The 22,098-nt window shown below is 35.1% G+C and overlaps 1 protein-coding gene across 5 annotated transcripts in view; it reads left to right on the plus strand.

The window, feature by feature from the left end:
• The window catches only part of BRINP3 (BMP/retinoic acid inducible neural specific 3), a 199,492-nt gene that overhangs the window by 131,775 nt on the left and 45,619 nt on the right, over window positions 1–22,098 (plus strand). For all 5 annotated transcript variants that reach the window (XM_013099427.5, XM_005009826.6, XM_027462521.3 and 2 more), the window contains 2 exons: window positions 15,826–15,931; window positions 19,126–19,362. In XM_013099427.5, coding sequence (XP_012954881.1) covers window positions 15,826–15,931; window positions 19,126–19,362 — 343 coding nt within the window. The remainder of the gene's footprint in view (window positions 1–15,825; window positions 15,932–19,125; window positions 19,363–22,098) is intronic.

The following is a 22,098-nucleotide window of genomic DNA, read 5'->3' on the forward strand; positions in this document are numbered from 1 at the left end:
AAAAAACACCAAGTCTGATTTTCCAAGTGGAAATCAAACGTTCACGGGAGCTACCCAGGGCCTATATCAATATTTGCCTTATTTAAAAATCTCTGATACATACATTCTTTCAGTATTATTTTAATGCATTCATTTTAGTGTAAGTAGTTAGGCTCCTATGTTAAATCAACAGTTTGCAGCCTCAAGGGCATCACTGGACTCTTGCCAAGAGCCTGAGGGCTGCATCTAATTTGCATACACATTTACATGAATGCACATCCTGTTGTGTTTGAAATATTACAGATCCAACATTACTTCCCTTGTATACTCATTTTAGAAGCTTTTTCCTATGAATATTTCTCTTCAGATGCACTGACAGCTGTTAAGTCTCCCTATTAACATGCATATTAGGATGATGGGGCGTGTACTCCTCTTGTTTTATATGATCCTGTAAATTTATGGAAGCATAATACAGACAAAGCCAGGAAAGGTTTTCTTTCTGTTTGTGTTTAATGAGCAATGTTCTCAGCTATTCCAACTCACTGATGCTCTTACCTCTGTACAGCCATACTAATCTGCATCTGTTGAAGATTTCACCATAACTGAATGTCCAGAGGAAGGGCAAATGACCTGAGACCTAGCACTATAAAATAACCCTTATCTGTATGTCTGACCTTTTCCTTCACTGATTGATGGATGGTGTAAACAACATTTGAAGGTCACAAGGTTCCTTAGCACCTTCTGTGACAGTATTCTGTCTTTGCCCACTAGCAGAATGACCTCATTGTACTGCCCTGAGATCATGCATCTGTTTTCCTAGCACCTAGTTAGAAGACTTTTTAATGGTGGGTAGATAGGGCTATGAATAAAATGTCCAAAGGTTTTTCTGTTTTCTGAGTGTAACACAATGGGGATACATAGCAGTATAAGCTCTTACTCCTATAAGCAACCCTAAGTCCTGTTCACTGGAAGCCACTGTCATTTCCACCAATTAGTGGAATGACATTATTAGTGAGAATTAGCTTGCATCACTGCCTGCCCTTGGCTGGTATGGCTCTTGAATGTAGGATTTGCCCTGAGGAAATGCTATGTTGAGAAGAGCACACAGCTTTATAGGACCATAGATAGTTTAGAGGATGTGCTAAACACTTGCTGAATGAAATTTGCACTAGAAAAGATATGTAGAACAGATAAGAAACACATATAGTTTATAAGAACAGGGCTCTATTTTGATGGTAAATATATCTGATTATATATGAATGACCCCATCTTACAGTGGACTGCTAGAAAGGAAATTAAACAAATTAGCTTCTCAGTCAAAACTCGGACTGAAATCCAGACTATTTGTTTCTTTGTTTGGTCTGAAAATACTTCCTGCCTTTTTTTTTTTTTTTTAAATCTTTCTTTCATACCTTCTAGTTGAATGTGGTTTCCTGTGGATTCAACTAGTTGCTGCAATCAAAAGTGGAAATGCTGCCCTTGTTAAATTTCTGACAAACTGTAACTGTTTCCACAGATTGCCTCATGGCAAAATTTTTGAAGCTTTTGAGGACATGACCTGAAAGCAGTATCATAATTATGTGCTGAGACAATTATATCATGTTGCTCAACAGGGTTTATTTGCTCAGGAGTAGCCCTGAATTTCTACAACCCTGAATTTCTACAGCTATATCCCTTCTTTTTTTCTGAAGATAGATTTTTTCTGAAGATAGATTTTTTCTGACGGTATCACAGTACCACATCCTACTGCACAGCACAGAATTTGTGCTTGTCTCATTATAAAATCGAAATACATGAGGCTTTATACATTTATGTCTAGGAGCTGTTGGAGATCTTTGGATCAAATTATCTGTAGACATTACAAAATATCATGACTGCTATGTAGGGTCGTAAACTAATTCTAAGAATACACCAGCTGTAAAGGTTAGGGATTTATTGGCAGATCTTATTCAGGAGTTTAAGGTGATAAAATTAAAAACAACCTTAATTCATTTGGACAGTAGAGTTCTAATTAAGTAGAAACTCCACATCTGCTTTTCCTCAGAGGTAATGTGGAGGTCAGCTCTTCAGTTGGTTCTGATCCTCGCTATCCCAGTGAGAGGAAAAAGGTGGGGGGGAAGTCACACATGCAAGTCCATGCAGTCACGTTTTACTACATAATCTCGGAGTGCATATTCAGCGTAATTGACACCATGCATCACAGCAGCTGCAACATGACAATCATAAACGGATATGCTTTAGCAGCCTCTAACACAGACTACACTGTCTCAATATATTTTCAATAAAGCATATAGAGTAATGAGTAAGAGAAGTTCTAACATTGCCAGCTAGTTGGTGACATCATGAGATGCTTTCAAAAGAGCAAAATTGCACATAATGGAGATGTTATGATATATACTTTGGAAAGACTTTAGATAATTATTCTTCAGTCTTAAAAATAAATAAAATAAAATAAATAAAAATAAAGTAGAATAAAATAAAATATACCAAGAATAGACATAATGGAACATAAAAAACTGAACAACTTTGTTAAATTAATTATGTAGTTTAATCAAGAGAGGAACAAGGAGAAAAACAAAAGACAAGATGAAAAAGGAGAGGAGAGGAGGGGAGGCGAGGGGAGGGAGGGGAAGCGGAGGCGAGGGGAGGGGAAGAGAGAGGAGAGGAGATATAGATATCTTATAAATTCTATATTCCATACATTTACAAATACATTTTCATGTATTTTGTTTTTAGATTTTATAATTAAAACTTGAATCTAGTCTTCCTCTTGAATCTTATTAATTTAATGATACAAACACCTCTGAAAAATCCTTCATGTTTAAATCTTTTAGAGGCAAGTGATTATTAGACTTACAGCATTGAATTCTCATGCCATTCACAATTATTTCTATCTTCAGGACTTGACATGGTACTACAGCAGGATTTACATTTTTTATAGCAAAACTATATAATGCAAGCAATGCATTATAATGTTTATAACATCAATATATGCAATGGCAGAAAAGAAAAGAAAAAAACTCATCCAGGAAGGACACTTTCTATAGTATAAAGTGATTGCTATACTGTGCTTTCAACTCTTTAATGTCTGAAGTGATGGTGTTTTCATCATCGTTCTACAGATTTGTTTGCTGAATCGAGCATTCAAAACAAAATTATTTGTAATTTTGCATTTTGCAATCTTACACAATAAATAAGCTCCATAGAAGTCAATGAAGTCAACAAGGTTTCTCTGTGAGCAAATCAATATCGAGATCAGGGTTTTTTCCATTCAAATTCAACCATCATCTTCCTAATTTATCAAACCAGTTTTCATATTCTTTCTTCAGATTATCAGAATTAACACTCTAATTCCCACAAAATAGTAGCTACATTTCATGTTCTTGCAGGGAGCTGCAGTATTCTACCTTTGATATTTGCTTCCTGAAAAGTAAAATAATAATATATATAATAATACAAAATAATATGTACTATAACATATTAGCTATACTAGTTCATTTTGTTCTAACAGTTTTAATAATCCTAAAAGTAGAGGACACTGGTATACAGTGTCCTACCTAGTATGCAGATTTGTAAGGAATATATCTTCTCCAAAGTACATAAAGCCTTGAAAATGAAAATCATTCCATATTTTTTTCTTTGTCTTTTAATGAAATCCTTACTGTGTAAAGTAATGATAAAATAGTACTGATAATAGAGGAAATGGATTGAAGAGGTACATTAATATATTTTTTTTCCATCTTATTTTAGTGAATTTAAGTAGACTTTATTATTTTTATAAATCTTTGTTATTTATTATAAATCTGGTTATCTGTTTGAAATACAATACTCATGGCAATACTGAGCCATACATATCATTGGAAGAAATGCATACACTAAATACACATAAAGCATAGCAAAATTTATATAATGTTAAAATGTGTTGTTTTTTTTTTTTTTTTTTAGAATATACATGAGGACCTGTGCTTTTTGATTTTTAATCTATGTTTGAAATTTTTTCATTTGGCCATATAAATTTATCTATTAAAAATAATCTTGTAGAAAGCAGTTGTTATATTACACAAACACAAGGGTAAAATATTATGCTGTTCTTTCTTGACTTAAATAACTCATGCATTACAACTGTTAAACTCCACAGTATCAGGAGCTTAAAATGGTAAGACAATTAGCAAAGTTAATTAAGATAATTTAATCAAGCTTGGCAATGACTTCAGTGTCAATTTACACTGGGGAGGATCTGGTCTTGATGAAAATATAGGAAGCTAGCAAGTCCCTACAGCACATAGTAAAAGCAGTTCTATACTATATCTTATGATAACTCTTTTTTTCTCTCTTTTTTTTTTTCTTATTATTTCTTTTTCTTCTGAACTTCTTTCTAGATTTTCATGCTCAAGATCTCTTTTTTTTTGTTTTGTTTTTGTTTTTTTTTTGGTCTCTTTTTTGGTTGAAGAAATGCGCTTGTCTTTATGACATTACTCTTTGCTCTAGGTATTCTCATCTACATCAGGTTCAGAAAGAGATGAATGAAACAAGTCCTTGGACAAGATTCTGTACTCCAAACAATTTTTGCACATGAATTCATTAATGAAATATCTGTCCACATCCAAGGCCTAATGAATGGGCCTTGATATTTTGCAGGGCCTTCTATTACCACAAATCAGGTTGATTTGAAGGATTTTTCGTCTAGGCACACCACTTTGTCATGATAACATTGCCCCTTGAGATTAAGTCTAAGAGCAGTATTCTGCATATTAATATTATCTCTTTGTCTATTTCATCAAATAAGAATATCAAGGATCACTCAGTCACTATCTGAACCTTTCTAAAAAGTGGTCAGTTTGTTCATTCATAAGTCTTTATAGACGGTGAATGGGTTAAGGTTTAGCAGAAGAGTTTGATGAAAACAGCTTTAATGCCATGGGGCAAAGGTATTTTCACTGTCAGAAACATGGAAAACAACAGGGTACAACTCCACAATGTTCCATCAAATTTAATGTTGATTTAACGAGGATCTTATATTTCTCAATAAAAATATGGGATATTGGCATGACTATACAGGAATTTGCCACTCATCTGTTTTCCTTCCTCCCAAGATGTTTTTTTTTTTTTTTGATTCTTTGTTTTTCCATTTCACAATGGTCTTTTGTTACAGATATTAGAGATATTTGAGCAGGTTTGGATAGATTTGCTTGCATTTATTCTGTAAGTTTTTTTGTATATGCATTAAAATTTTAAGGGATACCAAGAAAATATAGTTTGGTTCCTACATCTTTTCCAGTTTTCATTTGCTAAACGTAGTTTCCACAATCTTCAAATCTTGGAGTGACATTAAAAGTTTCTATATTTAAGGTTGAGCATAACCAAAAACTTCCCAGTCCTTATACTGGCATATATGTCCTTAACCTATATATTTATGACATGGCTTAAGTTTGAAATCAATGGTCTTTTTTTCCAATTAGTTTGACAAACTAAATTTGAAAGACCACATCACAAAAAACAACAAAAACAAACAAACAAACAAACAAAAACACAAGTACCAACTCATATTTCCGATAAATTTCAACTGAACTGAGAAATTAGGATTCGATCCTTCTCCTTTCCAATCAATAGCAGAAAGGTAATAAGAGAATGGAATTATCCAGAAAACACTAGGTCTCAGAGGAAAAAAAAAGGGGGGGGGGGGGAATTTATTCTGTTTAGAGAAAACTGCTCTGAGTTTATGATAAGTTAGTTTATTTTTTACCATTTTTTTTTCTTTCAAATAGTAATTCAACTGCAATTTTGTTTCTTTCATTTATGCCTTACCTTTCTGAATCTTTATTTATTTCTCAAGAGCCATGCTCACTACCATAGCAGCAAGCTTTCTGTTTGCTTAAAAAATGTTATCTGAATTTAAATTAGGTAAAATTAATGATTACAGTAAATGATTCACAGTAGAGATTCAGAGATCAGTAGAGACACAGTAGAGATCTAGAAATGTGTGAATATTTGCATTGTCATAAAATTTAGCCTCAAAGAAAAGTTCAGTGTATTTACTATCAACTATTTACCATCAGCTCATGATTGCAGAAAGATGACCTAACATAGCGAGTTAGTATCATAAATAAAATGCCTTCTTTTACACTCTTTCTTCGATGGTGCTTTCTCTGCTATGAGTAGTCTGAAACAAGCCTGTAAACACTGGCAGTTCTGCCTGAAGACTGGCAGCTGGAACAGAAATAGGAACTCTGTGGGAGAAGTTTCTATGAGTAATTTACATATGAAGATTAATCATAGTAAATGACAAATTTTACTTTTCAGACCACTGGAGATTTATGCTGTTTTTTATGTAATCCCCCAAAGTTTTCCTTAACACCCCACCCTGCAGTGAATTCAGATGTTGCTTGGGTGACAAAGAGACAAATGCTACTGATATTTCTTGTATCTTGTGAGAATCCCACAAATGAAGTCCTCAAAACTGCTTGGATGATATAAAAGCTCATTTATCAAATTAAGAACCCAGTACTCTGAGTCTTGCAATTAGGGTAGAGTTCATAAATGCTTACATTTGTTTTGAGTTCGAACATTGCTTCTTCAACTCACTTAAATGACATAGAAAATATCAGCAAACATATAAACTTCAAAACAGATTTAGCACTTAGTGCTTTGCGTTTTACTATTTTTAGCCAATTTGGTATTTGAGTTTCCAGTGCAATTAATAATAAATATTTTTTGATATTTTTCCCTAACAAATAATATTTGCCAAACAACACATGCACTTACTTTAAAAGATAATTGCCAGAGATTTGATTTCCAAATCTTAAATGTCTAATAATTTTTGTAGTGAGAAAGCTGGCCAGTCATATTAGACTACTTTGAATAAGAATCATATTATCTGTATCAATATGTTACACATGATATATCACAGAATCATAGAATATCCTGAGCTGAAAGGGACCCACACGGATCATCAAGTCCAACTCCTGGTTCTACACAAAAATCAGAACTCAGACCATGTGACTGAGAGCGTAGTCCAAACTCTTCTTAAACTCCGACAGGCTTGGTGCCATGACTAGGTCCCTGGGGAGCCTGTTCCAGTGCACAACCACCCTCTCAGTGAAGAACCTCTTCCTGATATCCAACCTGAACCTCTCCTGTCACAGCTTGACACCATTCCCATGGGTCCTACCACTGGTCACTAAAGAGAAGAGATTGGTGTCTGCCCCTCCACTCCCCCTTGTGAGGAAGCTGTAGACCACGATGAGGTCTCCCCTCAGCCTCCTCTTTTCTGGGCTGAACAGGCCAAGTGACCTCAGCTGCTCCTTGTATATCTTCCCCTCCAGGCCCTCCACCATCTTTGTAGCCCTTCTCTGGACCCTCTCTGACAGTTTCACATCCTTTTTGTGCTGTGGTGCCCAGAACTGCATACAGTACTTGAGGTGAGGCCGCACCAACACAGAGTAGCGTGGGACAATCACTTCCCTCAACTGGCTAGCAAAGCCATGCTTGGTGCACCCCAAGATGTGGTTGGCCCTCCTGGCTGCCAGGGCACACTGCTGGCTCACATTCAACTTGCTATCAACCACAGATCCCTCTCTGCAGGGCTGCTCTTCAGTGTCTCGTCGCCCAGTCTATACGTATAGACAGGGTTGACCTGTCCCAGGTGCAGGACCCGACACTTGCTCTTGTTAAACTTCACATGGTTAGTGATTGCCCAGCTCTCCAATTTGTCCAGATCTCTCTGCAAGGCCTTTCCACCCTCAACAGAATCAACAGCTCCTCCCAGTTTAGTATCGTCAGCAATATATGTATTTACTGCAGCAAAATTTGGAATCAGATTCCCATCTCAAGTGTTTTTTCTATGTTTTTACATAAATCCATGGGATTTAAAGGCTGAGTATTTGCTTTCCCCAAACATTAAATTACACAATAGTAATGGAACAGCACAATTAGTCAGAGTTACAGAACAATAAACCTAAACTGTTCAGATAACAAAAAGGAGACTTCAATTTAAATGAAGTTAAGAACTTTAATATAAAGTTGCTTTGATTTTCTACAACAAATTTAGCCAAGAATTTCCCTTTAGTTTGAACATCTGAGAGGTGCTTAATGATTAAACTATAGATCAGTTGTAATGGATAAGTTGATGGGCAGGAAAAAGTGTAAAAAACTGTCACATAAAAATAAGAATTGTATGAAACTATAAATGGAGACTAGGCATTAATGGTGAATCAGAAAGGGCAAATGTGTTGCAGTCATTTACCAGAAGGAATAAATGGGCAAGAAATAATAAGGATAGAACCTAAAAATAAATCCTTAAAAACATGCAAGTTTTTATATAGAGAGCAAACCAGCAGACATGCATATTATGGACAGTAATGCGATTTCTTTTTCGAGGTTACAGTGACAACCCCAAAAGGGGTAGTTTGACTGGAGTATGGTAAAATAAAGTGGATGTGTAAAATGTCCTTGCAGATGTCAACGCATGTGAGGTGCTGAATGTTAGGAACTGTAGTGCTATGGCCAGCAAAAATAATTCTGTAGTTTATATGCATTTGACAAGAGGAAATATAAAATTTGGGAATATCTTAAATTAGTAAATTTTTAATAATGCTACCAAAGACATTGCAAATAAGTTTTAAACTTGTACTGAACTATTTAATCTTAGGTAAAATCTCTGTAGAAAATCTGTATCTTAGTTAACCTATTCTTATTACTTTGATTTTTGAGCTTGAAGACTTTACTTCTTTTGATGTTATTTTTAAGTTCTAATATCTTTAATACATTTTTTAATACATGTTTTTTTTTCTGAAAATTTAATATGTATAATTTTTAAAACCAACCACAGGTAAAAGGTAAAATGTTTAAAAATTATGCAGAAATAATGTTTATATTAATCTTGACCTTTTCCTATGGTTTCACAAAGGAATATTTTGACTTTGTATTCTGATTCTAGAAAGACTTTATATTTTTGTGTATAGTTTCCCAACCTAAGACAATAATTGTCCATTCAACTGTGATTGTGATAATATCTGTGAGTCTTATAAATTGCCAAGTTGTTCTATCAGTTTAAAACTAACGGGAACACAATGAAAAATCCCAGTATCCTCAGCATTGTATATTGAAACTCAGCAATGAAGATATAAATCCTATTCCTAATCCTTTTTGGAAGTCCTTGCATGGGATTTTGCAGTTGGGCTAAATAATGACAGAAGATGTCCCTTTACATTATGCATCCCAGGATTTTTTGGAGCTTTTCTTGTGCTTTATATAATAATTGTATTATGTTTGGAAAAGAAGTGAGGGCTAGGGAGCATGCTATACTTCATTGACCTTCTTTGCATTTGCATTCTGCAGACACCATAAGATTTTTATATTCATGAAATATTATTTAAGTTTGTAACCTATGCTGCCTTTTTTGTATCTAATTTTATCTTGTAAGCAGAATATATAGATTTCATTTATTATTATTATTATTATTATTATTATTATTATTATTATTATTATTATTATTTATTTTTTTGCTCAGCTTTCTCTTTATGCAATGACAGATTTGAAAAAAATCCTAGCAGTATTCATTCAAGATGTGGGTTAGCAGAAGTATCTAAATGTAAACAAAAATAAAATATTGAGCGTTTATTACATCTTTACTAAGAAGTCCGTTACTTCTCCATAAGAGAACTTCACTCTCATGTATTCCTCAAAACTTGTTAAAAAGAATAACTTGTTCTTTCAATGAGAATGCCTATCCTCATTATCTGTTGTAAGGCTGATGCAACCCTTGATTCCTGGAAGTGCAGGTAATAAAGATTTTGGCACTCCTGCCCAGACAGCCTAATTTTCTGGGAGCTTTCCTGTTGTTTCAGATAAACATACATGGGAATATGGCATCTGACATATAGTGGATTTAAAATGTCCTTGAAAAGGGAAGATTGTGGCTCCAATGTCAGAACTGTCAATGTTGCCAGCAATTTCAGTTGGGGTAATTCCTCAGCTTCAAGTTCTAGAGCCTCAGAAGTGTTTCAAAGTTTGCAGAGCCAGTGTTATGGAACAGCATAAGGAATAATCATTTTTCCTTCCCTTCCCCACCTCTATCCCAGCTATCTTTAGAAAGCTGTTTAACTTACATATGTTTTGGTAGCTCAAAGCTGGTGCATTCCTGAATGTCTTCATTTCTTCTCTAACTTTCCTGTGGCATAGCATAGATTCAAAGGTTTGTCAATGTTCATGTGGATCCTCCTGCAATTAGCAGTTAACAAATTGTTGTCTGAAATAGTGGAAAATAGAACTGAACTTACAAGTGTTTGCTCTGTATCAGATGAAACTAAACAGTTCCCCAAAATCATTATCTTTTATAAGGATGTAAAAACAGAACAGAATTAAGATAGTCTGAGTTCATTTCCAATTCATAAAATATTCTGATTTCCAAGGTATTTAATGTTTAATGTGGGGATAATACCTTTCAATTCTTTGTCATTGTAATGTAGCTGTGTAGCTCACAGTACATTCCTGAGAACAGAGAAAGAAAGGAGTGAGAGGGATTACGCCGATCTCTTGGGAAGTTTTATTGCTGTGTTCAGTGAAACTGAAAGTTGTCTCCTTCCCCCCAAATTTGAAAGAAGTTCTTGTTCCACTTTTCCTGGTTAATGAACATTTTGCAATTTATTTCATTTGCTGAAACATCAAGTTTACTGACTCTGCAATGTCATATAACATCAGTTGACAGAAAATTAAGATGGTAGTGATTCCAGATTGTCTCAGTTAGTGGATTCATCAAATTAAAAAGTCAGTCTTATACTAACAAGACAGTTGATGGAAAATGTGTTGAAAATGTCACATGCCTATGAGGTATTGCTTTAGAATACTAGCAATTCTAAAATCAAAGAAACAAACAAAAACAACAAAAAAGCCTACCACCAACAAAAAGCAAACTCCTAAAATGGCATCCTGTGTGAGAGACCCTACGTGGAGCAGGGGCAGGGAGTGACCGTGAAGGAGTGGCAGAGGCGAAGCGTTATGGACTGACCACAGCCTCCATTCCCTATTCCACTGTACCACCTGGAAGGAGGAAGTAGAAGAAGGTGGATGGTAATGGAAGGTTTTTAGTTTACTTTTAGTTAATCTGCTAGTAATAGACAATAAAATATATGAAGCTCCCTATGCTGCATCTGTTTTGCCTATGATAATAATTAGTGAGTGATCTCCTTATCTCAGCCCATGAGTCTCTTTTCATAATATTTTCTCCCACTGTTCTTTTGAGAAGTGAGAGAGTAGCAGGGTGGATGTTAGCTGTCCATCAGCATGAAACCACCCCACTGCATTGGCAGGAGAGCCACTTCTAAACAGAAAATACAGTAAGGTCTTATTCATGTGATCAACTTTTCTTAAAGTGAAATGAGTATTGACTTGAATGTACAGGGATGACAAGGTGAGGAAACATGGGCTGGAAGACAAGTCCTTAAGGTAGGGTTGACAGGGAGTCATGCAGAAAAATTCTAAAGACAATAGGGGATGAAAAATATGTGCTGTGATAACATCCAGCCAGGCAGCCCCTCGTGAATCTTCTGTTCCATATCAAGGTCATATATACATTTTTTTATAAAAATGTATAAAAAAAAATGTATAGGTTTTGTAGCTCACAGGTATGATTTACCCCTTACAGACCTTTGCCTACCACCATTAAGTGATCCTTGCCCCCTTGCAGCACTACTGGACTATGGACGCCATTGTGTCTAGGTTAACTCTTATGTCTGATTGCTGATAATGTGTAATTACATTGGGGACTTCCAATTATTTTAGGAACTGCCAAGCGCTGTTACTATGCAATTAATCCCACTGAATGATTTATGAAGGAAAGAACTTAGTGAGTGATGGTGGCAGGATCTGGTTTTACCTAACAATTAGCTTCCTTGCATAAAAAAAGTTCTTCCTCTTCATCAGATGATCCTCCAAAATATTAAATCACTCCAATTTTGTCTTTTTCCTTGGGTTTCTTCTCCTGATATGCCTTTGTTCATTCTTCTATATGTACCAGTCATTCAGAAGATACCTTCTTCCAACAGTGGTGTCACATATATATGAGGAATTTCCTCTAAGTCACTATTTAAATGTTTAAAATATTAAAGAGGGTAATATGAATATGAATGCAGCTGCCTATTTTGAAGTGACTAGCATTGTCTCCTTCTCCTGTATGTGCTTAGTTATCTTCCTTAGAAGCCAAATACATTTTAAAAGAGTCTTCGTAAAGAGGACAGTCCTTTATGTAAGACAGCCTACTATCTCTGGATGGGCATGTAGATAAGAATATTAGCTATGTGTATTTGAAAGGAAACACCTGGGGAAAAAAAAAAAAAAGCTCTGCAGAAATATATTTTATTCGTATTAGTAGAACCTTCTATAGGCTTAATTATCATGGACAAAAAAAAAAAGTACAGTTTCCCAGGGAAATACTACCCACTGATATCGCAAGAATTCAGCCCTTAAGCAGCGCTGGGAGGTACATACTCAGTGCACTTATAATCAGGTCATTATCACCATGGTTATGAGTTTTAACTGACTGAAAACTGTAGGCATTTATCTCGTTAATGCCACATGTTACAGTTTATTTCTGGGAACTGAAAATCCTGCTGCCCAGGGAAACCTGTGTTGTGATAATCTTTGAAAACAAGGCACTTGAGAATAGCTTGCTTGGTTCACGTCAAATATTTTGTTACTGGTTCTTAGGGGTTTTTCATTATTAAATAACTGTTCTGCTGTATTTTGCTTTGTGAGTTAGTGTCCTTTACAGACTCTGGATCAAGCTCTTAGAAATCAGTGTTCTTTATTCATCTTTATTTGTCTTTATTCATCTGCAATCACTTCTGGACTATACTAGCATCTTAGCATACAATATTTACATTTTAACTTTCCCTCTCCTGTTTTTGACTTAGCTTTTATTGTACACCTTCAGACAAAACACTTCAGCTGTGATCCTGGAACTGAATATAGTCATACTTCTGTGTTTGGAACATACTTAAAGAAGTGCCAATTCCTTTCCAATGTTTCTTCTATCATTATATATTCTTCCTTTGACAGACAGAAAATGCAAAATTATCAGTGATTTTAGTAACACCTGCACTGAGACAGAATCAACTCATTTGGATTCTACCTCCCCCCCCATCTTTTTTTTTTCCCCTTGTAGTCTACTTTTCTACTTAAAGGATTTTCCACAAAATAAAATCCTTTCATTTGATCAAATAATTTGTCAGAAATTTGAAGCTTTCTTATGTAATCCACATTTCATTTATTGACTACTCACATTTTTCTTCCAATTTGCAATCTTTGTTGAGTAGGGCTTGTGCAGGGTATAATATGATATATGTAACTTTGGCCTCTGACTAGAAGTGCCATCCATGGAAAGCTGGAGTTTGGCTGTTTTGTAACTGTTTTTATCTGGTTTTGGTGTTTGGAGTTATTTTGGAACTATGCAGTCTATTTTCTTTTTCCAATATGATCTGTATGCAGAAGTTTAAAGTACCAGAGAAAAGGATTAGACAGAAGAAGGCTAGAGCACTTTGAAAAGTAAAAGAATGCACAATTGAAATATATAGATTTCAGTGAAAATCTAATGCTTAGAAAAAGGCCTTTTATATTGCTTTATTTTTAGAACATTATTTATTATTTTAAATTATTATTATTTTAAAACAATATTTTATTGCTTACATGAGCATGAGTGTCTGTCAGTTCAACATAGCCCTTCCCGTGAGTTTATGTCCACAAAAAAATCTAACCCTGCTCTTTTTTTTCCTCATATATTTAATTTTCATTTGAATCAGAAATTTTATCTGGCTGGTCCTTAGAAAACAATTAAAAAAAAAAAAAGCACCTTGTAATGATATGTATTTCCTTTCTGCTTCCTAGATACACCAAGATACACCAAGTGTTGTCACTTCCATAATCAAAACAATGGTTATTGCTATCTGTGTTTTGCATCATCCAAGTGAAGACTGACATGAAAAAAATGAGATATTATAATTGTACAACTACTTACTAACCTTTCTTATTTTGTAATTGCAGGAAGCATAAGAATAAACAGAATGAATAGGAATTTGTAAAACTGTCTTTATAGTTCCTACATTTCAGATGAATTCATGAAGCTGCATTGCCTTATAAACAAATGATTGAAAATAATAATTAAAAAAAATGAAAAAATAAATGGATCTTTATATAAAGAATTTCAGAGATAAATGCTTAGCATAATCTTTCAGAAATAGGATAAAACTTATAACTACCTTCAGTCCTATTTTCTTCTGGTTATTTATCTTATTTAATGTAGATGCCTGTCTTTGATACTATATGAACAGTTTAGTATTCTTTATATGGGCTGAGGGTACTATAGAAAATGGGATTTTAGAATGAAACTCTGATCACTTGGGAGAAGGGAAAGGGCCTGGAGGGTCACGGATAAATCAAAGTTGTTGTTCTGGCTGTGTCCCACACAAATCTGATACCCATGCAAGAATTTTTATGTTGATTCAGGATGATTAAGCAAAAAAAACGAGGTAAATCTGGCCTTGGCATAAATATCAGACACTGCCAAATTTGGGCAGGGAGTAGAGATCCTGACTACATTTATTTCCTTGCATGGCTGGCACTCTGCTAGCAGATTTGGCTGAAATCCTTTCAGCGTGTTCTCCCCACAGGCTGATGGCATTGCAAAATCCTTCTCATTTCTCAGGAATACTAGTTCAGAGTAAAAGAAAGGGGCCAATAACTTGGGATAGCATAAGATTTCACACTTATTTTATTAAAATTTTAGGGCTTGGAAAATATGAAACAATGTATAGATAATCTCAGTAGTTTAAGAAAAGGGGAAGGAATTCCAAAGCCATGAATTTTCTACAGCATCCAATCCAGTTAAAAAAAGTGAGATCTTGGTATACCCACTTGTCCTAAGTATTTGAGATTTTTCCTCAGCTACGTATAGAAGCTATAATAGCCATTGAGACACTGCCTGGCTGGCTGTGGAGCTGCCAGCATGCCCTCAGGGCATCACTGAAGAGCTTCAAGAGCTGTAGCAATTAATTGCAGAGAAACTGGATTAGGCCCTATTTTTTTCACTTACTATGGCATTTAAAAAGAAGTTAGCTTTTCTAATCGTTTTTTTTTTTTTGACACTTAAGTATCATATATAATATTCCATAACGTATATAAATCACTTGCCTTTATTATTGTTATTATTATTAATAATGTATTTACTCATTTAACAAACTGCATGTTGCCAAGCACAACCCACCACTGCTAACACAAAGCTTTATTTGTGGTGATACTGTTTTGATAAATTTAGATGTATTTTGATCCTGTGGTCATTGATTCTGTGATTACAGTAGGCAGGATGTCTAGAGTCTTACATCTAATCTTATTTTAGATCTTTCCCAGATGAAAGATAACCCAGCATCACCATTGTAAGCGCAGCTCATAAAGTATTTTTACTTCTGAGTCCTGCTGTGCTATAGAGAAGAAATCAAAGTTTTTTCATGATTTCAGCAGGGAGCTGCCATGTGCACAAGTTTCATCAATGAAAATCATAGTCTGCATTTTTATGAACCATATTTATTAAATTAATTCTATAGCTATGAAGAAATAAATCATCTGTAGACTGTTGGTCACTTGTAGTGATTCCTTGCTGTAGAAATAGCACTTTCCAAAGTTTGTTGTACTGGTAAAACATTTACAATCATACTTGTCATATATAAAATGAGATATTTCACCTTAAGTCTGAAATGTACAGACAGCTGAATTAAAGGGAAACTTTATGCAACAAGCTTCTGAACTCTTCAGTCTGTTTTGAATAATGCAGCAAATGCTTTTCCATTCCCTTACCATCAGGTAACAGAAACGCGGACTGGTCCTCTTGGCTGCAGTAACTATGACAACCTAGATTCTGTCAGTTCTGTTCTGGTTCAGAGTCCTGAAAATAAGATTCAGTTGCAAGGTATGTAGGTACAATTTCATTAATCTGTTTTGGAACAGGATGACATTTATCATACTATTTGTTTTTATTTTTTCCACCTCATGAAAGGTCATTTTCTTTTTTTCTTTTTTTTTTTTTTTTTTCCTTCCCCAATAAGTATCTTCTAGGGAAAGTGAAAGAAATGTCAGTAACTCATGTTGCCTTTGAAATAGAAACAATTTCTGTGCCCATCAGAATATAATCTGAATAATGTTAACATTTTACAGCCTTATTTAGCAATGACTTGCTCACCTTTTACAAAGCTTGAATTCCCACGGATTCTACCAAGCAGGGAATGACATTTAATGTGTTCAGCCTGCTTTGCACATTTTGAGTAGTGGCATATACGTCATGCAGTCATCCCACTGGAACAAACGTAGTCACTGGAGGAGCAGGGCATAAATACACAAAGGCTTTGAATAAAGCAGAGTCCAAAGGCTCCTCTGGGACTTTTAAGAAAACCTGGAAGTTTAGACATCTCACACAACAGAAAAAAAAAAAAAGAAAAAAAAAAGAAAAAGAAAAAGAAAAAGGAAAAGTGAATATATATATTTATATATATATATAAAGAGGATTAATTTCTAATTCATATGTTGTTAATTCCAACAGATGCATACCCCATATTGCAGATTAGGCACCTAAACATTTTTGAAAGTGAACCTCTAGGGCCCTTACTAATTATTGTTTGTTTCAGTTACACAAATGTAACATGAACAACTTTTTTATTATTATTTTGAAAACAGACTAACTTATGTTTTTGTGTATACCCGTGTATATACAAGAAGAGAAGAATATGGTTCTCAATTTGCTTTTACAGGTAGCTTCACAATTATTTCCAGCTGTAATTAAAATTACTATTGGTTCATATCTCAGTTGGACATATAGTGTGAAGTTGTTGCTGATTAATAAGATTGTCTGGGAAAGATTATCTTCTTGTCTAATACATCCTTTTTTTTTTTTTTTTTTTTTTTTTTTTGGGTGGGGGGGGGAAGGAGGAGAGGGTTGTTTTTTGCTTTACCTCTCTCTTTCCAGAAGGTGAGAATAGGTATAAAGCCATTAAATCAAACAATGATTTCACAGACGATATATTTATATATATGTGATTTTTATTTTTTAAAAGAACTTGTCATTTTCATTGAAATGCAATGAAATATCTCCAGGAAAAAAAAAAAAAGCCATTTTTAATGGTCTGCAGCATTTGCGCAATGTTTCTAAGTTAAAATTTGGAAATCAATCCTCACATCAGTCAGAGAACAGTTTTACACATGCCATTAAATTGTCACAAGAAATTTAGTGTCAGAACTGCTTAGACTATTTCATGCTTACTATGTAGGAATTGAACAAGGTGGGATTGCTTATCTGGGCTTTCTTTTACTTTCATAATACCAAGGGTTTTCACAAATATACCGGTACATTAAAAACTATAGTCAAGAGTTTTACAAGAGTTTTACAAGTTTTGATATGATGCAGAAGAAAGCACGAACAGACACAGTTTTAGCAATATTATAATGAATTTGAATATGGCTTTCTACTTGGAAAGGTCATAAAATTACTGTTATATGTTTTTTATTTACCTTAAAATTAGGAATAAATCTCTATGAAATTGTCCAAGTACCCTTTATCATAAATTAACATTTAATATGCTGAGAAATTACTTGGCCTACAAATAAGCCCCACTGGTTCCTGAAAAATTAGTTTTACTTCAGAATATAGCTACATGTAATAAATCAAAAATAGTGCTGTGCGTGTTTTTTGTTTGTTTGTTTCTGACTATTGTTGTAGCTAAAGGACTGATGGCTACAATTAATTTACAATGCTTCTGTATAAAATACTCATTCCCATCAGTGAAATCATGTTAACAGTGGTAAAAATTTTCAGATGAATAAACTTCTGGTCACAGACATTCTGAATTTTTGATTTTCGTGCTCTGTGGTTCTGATACATCTGAACCACATACATTTTGATACATGTGAAACATGATTTTATAAGGCTTCTACCTGTCATGAAGTGTGAAAATGGTTTGCAAAGGGATTTGGGACATAGCATGCTAATTTTTTAAACAACATGGTAGCTAGATCTTCCATCCCTTCTCCATGCTAAAGTTTTAGTTGATTTAAGAATGAATTCTGTTTCTTAGGGTTTCATAGCTGTACCCAGAACATCCAGCTAACCGTCTCTTAGCATTCTGAAATCCTGTAGGAGTGTAAACATCTATTTGATAACACCTGATTTGAGCTAATTCCAATGCATGTTGTATTCAGAGGACTTTGTGTGGTGATGGATGAGGTCCCATCCTGCAAAGTCTGCTTAAAGTACTGAAAGATGAAATAGGGGTAAACCACATTATAAATGCATGCACGCAAAAAAAAAAAATCAATAACAAAACTGATGTTTATCTGATTTTGCTCAAACTGACACAGTTACTGGTCATAACGAATCATTGTACACATATTTTTGCAATACCTTGCTGAAAATAGGCCATTATGTATTGATGTTTTACAAAATGAAATATTATTTTAATTTTATTTTCCTAAAATGTCCTACAGTTCAATTTTCTGATTCTTCTTAGTTTGTGTCTACAGAATCATGGAGAAATAACTAGAGTAATTTAGACATTTCTGTACTTCAGGCATACCTACTTACGTCAAAGCCAACATGGAAAACAAGTCCAATACAGAATGGAAATGTTTGTCTTCAAACCTCTTTTCTTCTGGTTATACATCCCCTTTACTCTCACTGTTGTCTTTCAAAGCTGCTTTCCCTCCAGCACTCCCAGAATTTGTATTAGCTGCATAGTATCAGTATTGTAATTCATCTGCATGTTTCCTTACTGAAAAGCTCCTACAGCTGAGTTTGTAAAAGAAAAAAGAAATTACACTAGTATACAATGTGAGGAACACAAGTTACTATCTACTGGAATGGATGTTCCATAATGAGACAGGAATGTAAAGTATATATCTGAAATTAATTCTTAGGTAAGGAAATGCATGACACGGTGCAAATGCTTGACATATATGTAAATTGTCCTAAGTAAATGATATAGTTTATTTTTGTAGCTTATTATTAGCTTATTGTTTATTTATTTATTTATTACCATGTTATATAGGTACGGGAAATTGCTTGACTTGAATATACATTTGGGTTTAATAACACAGTACTTACTCTGTTTCCTTCAGGTCTTCAAGTCATCCTCCCTGAGTATCTTCAAGAACATTTTGTCCAGGCAGCTCTGAGCTATATTGCCTGCAATTCAGAGGGGGAGTTCATCTGCAAGGACAATGACTGCTGGTGTCAGTGTGGCCCCAAATTCCCAGAGTGCAACTGTCCCTACATGGACATTCAAGCCATGGAAGAAAATCTGCTACGTATAAGTGAAACTTGGAATGCATACAACAGTGAATTTGAAGAATCTGGTGAGATGTTTTATAAGATTTTTGTCTGTTTGGCTCTGCATTATAAATAAGATTTATACGACAGACTACATCTATATCCAGAATGGTTCAGAGATCTAAAGCTAAACATCCTGGATTTCAGTCTTAATTATTAAAACATTCTGATAAAGTGCTTTCATCACATCATGTTGAACAGTTTGTGTGATTACATCAGTGTTTAAGCAGGCTGTGTTTGAATATGCATCTGTTACACTTCGTGGAGTCCAGGGCTGTGAGGACTTGGTCCCTACTGGAGCAAGAATTGTGCTGGAGCAGGCAGAAAGCAAATCAAATGGGGAACAAAATCAGGTTGCATATACTTGACACAGGTATTCTGATTTTTTATTCTGTTGCTGAAACAACTGTCTATTCAATTATTGCTGAAACAACTGTTTCATTTCACATCCATTTTGCTGTGTTGGGTCAGAGTTGTACTTCCTTTTTATCTCATACCTCTGGAGATGCCAAGAGACAGAGAGCACAGCCTGCCTTTAATTTACCAAATAGTTAATAGTTATCCCATTGTAGTTGATAACTTGTATATTATCTTCATGAGATTTCTGCTTATGCTGGGCCTATCCATTGCCATTGCAGAATGTTTATACCACATCAGTTTTCTCTAAAGCATCAAGGTTTGTTTCATACATCATTTCATCTGTCCTGATCTTCAGAATTTCCTGTCCCTTAGAGAATGAAAACCACAGGTAAAATCAGGTTCTAAACAGCTGTTTTCACTCAGTGATATCAGTAACAGCTGTCTAGCCAGATGGTGGGAAAAGTAAGGAGATCTAAGCAGATCTGGGAAAAATCACCAAGAAAAAAGATAAATGGGGGAGATAAGGAAAAAGCAGAAATCATAGTTTGAAAGGAGTTGTACTGGGGAAAGAGGATGAGTAAGTGGCAGAGAGGGGCAAAATGACTAAGCATTTTAGCAATGGGTGTTTCAGCTCCCTGAAATTCTTGTATACTAATGCACTTAGTATGGGTAACAAACAGGAAGAACTGGAGAGCTGCATGTGGTCACAAGGCTATGATCTAATTGCAGTCACAGAGACGAGGTGGGATAGCTCGTATGACTGGAATGCTATCATGGAAGGCTACGCACTTTTTAAAAAAGACAGGACAGGAAGGCAAGGTGGTAGAGTTGCTCTTTACAAGAGAACAGAAGAGAACAGCAAGAGAACAATAGAGCACAGTTCTCTCACAGGAGAACAACTGGAATGCGTGGACCTCTGCCCAGGGCTGAACAAAGAGTGAGTTGAGTGCTTATAGGTAAGGATTAAAGGGCAGGCTACCACGGCTGACACTGTTGTGGGTGTTTGCTACAGGCCACCTGATCAGGAAGTGGAGGTAGATGAAGCCTTCTTCAGACCACTCCCGGTAGCCCCACAGTCCCAAGCCCTGGTTCTCGTGGTGGACTTCAACCACCCTGATATCTGCTGGGAAGATCACACAGCTAGGCCCACAGAGTCCAGGAGGTTCCTGCAGTGCATTGATGACAACTTTTTTTGGCACAGTTAGTGGAGAAGCCAACAAGGAGGGGTATGCTGCTGGACCTTGTACTAATGAATGAAGAAGGACTAGTTGGAGATGTGAAGGTAGGGGGCAGCCCCGTAGCTGCAGTGACTATGATATGGTGGAGTTCAGGATCTTATGAGGAAGAAACAGGGCAAAATGTAAGATTGTGACCCTGGACTTCAGGAGAGCAAGGTGTAACCTCCTCAGGGGTCTACTTTTTACATTTTTACATTCGCTGTTTTGTTGTTAAAGAAATTCAAAAATTTCTAAAGACTCTGTATCAGTTACATATTCATCACTTTAACTGTTAGTGAGACTTGATGTCTGCATCTCAGTCTGCTTTTGAAGATCTCAGGTCCTTTTCCAAGCTCCAGTCTTACTCTTGACATGAGAACACCAGAACGTTCTTTCTGGAGAACATTTCTGCCTGGAAATTATATAAAATTAATTATAAAATTAAAAAATATATAATTACTGATTATAAAGCATTACATTATATTTCATTTTGTGTACATAAAAGCAGCATTTTGTCAATGGCTACTTTAACACCCTTATACATTTCTGGATTAATGCTATCATTTACTGCTTTGCAAACTGGCATGAGTGTATTGACTCTACTAAAGGACACGGATTTGTTTACCAAATTTTGTCCTGTTTGATCAGGGTGAAATCTTATTCGATCACTGAAGAATTTCATTTGATGGTACCTACTTAGCAGCAATTTTAGTTACCTGAAAATAATGATTATACCTGTATTGGAACCTGTGGAGAATTCTTATGGCAAGATATACAGGGACATCAAATAACTTACAAGTTAGAATAGTTTATTGTCAGACACAAGTAGTCCTGTGTTCAGGACTGAGCCATGATTGTCAGGAGGCAAATAGGTAAGAGTTAAATTCTATGCTTTTAAAAAACTTAGAAATTTTATCTTTTTATCTTTTCTCTGTATCTTTTCAGCTATGTGAATACCCAACATGAAAACTTTACCTACATATGCCAATTAGGTTATTGCTAGTAATCACATTAACTAATAAACTGTGAAATATGGTTTATCAGTATCATTAAGCCATATGCCACATGTACATTTAAGCCCTTGAATTATTTTTAATCTAATAAATGTATGAAGCATCATGTCTACATCTCGTATGTAGCTTAGGAAATTTTGCATAAGAAACCTTGTTCAGTGCTCGGGCCTGC

Source organism: Anas platyrhynchos, chromosome 8 (assembly GCF_047663525.1).
Source record: "Anas platyrhynchos isolate ZD024472 breed Pekin duck chromosome 8, IASCAAS_PekinDuck_T2T, whole genome shotgun sequence".
Classification (NCBI taxonomy): Eukaryota; Metazoa; Chordata; class Aves; order Anseriformes; family Anatidae; genus Anas; species Anas platyrhynchos.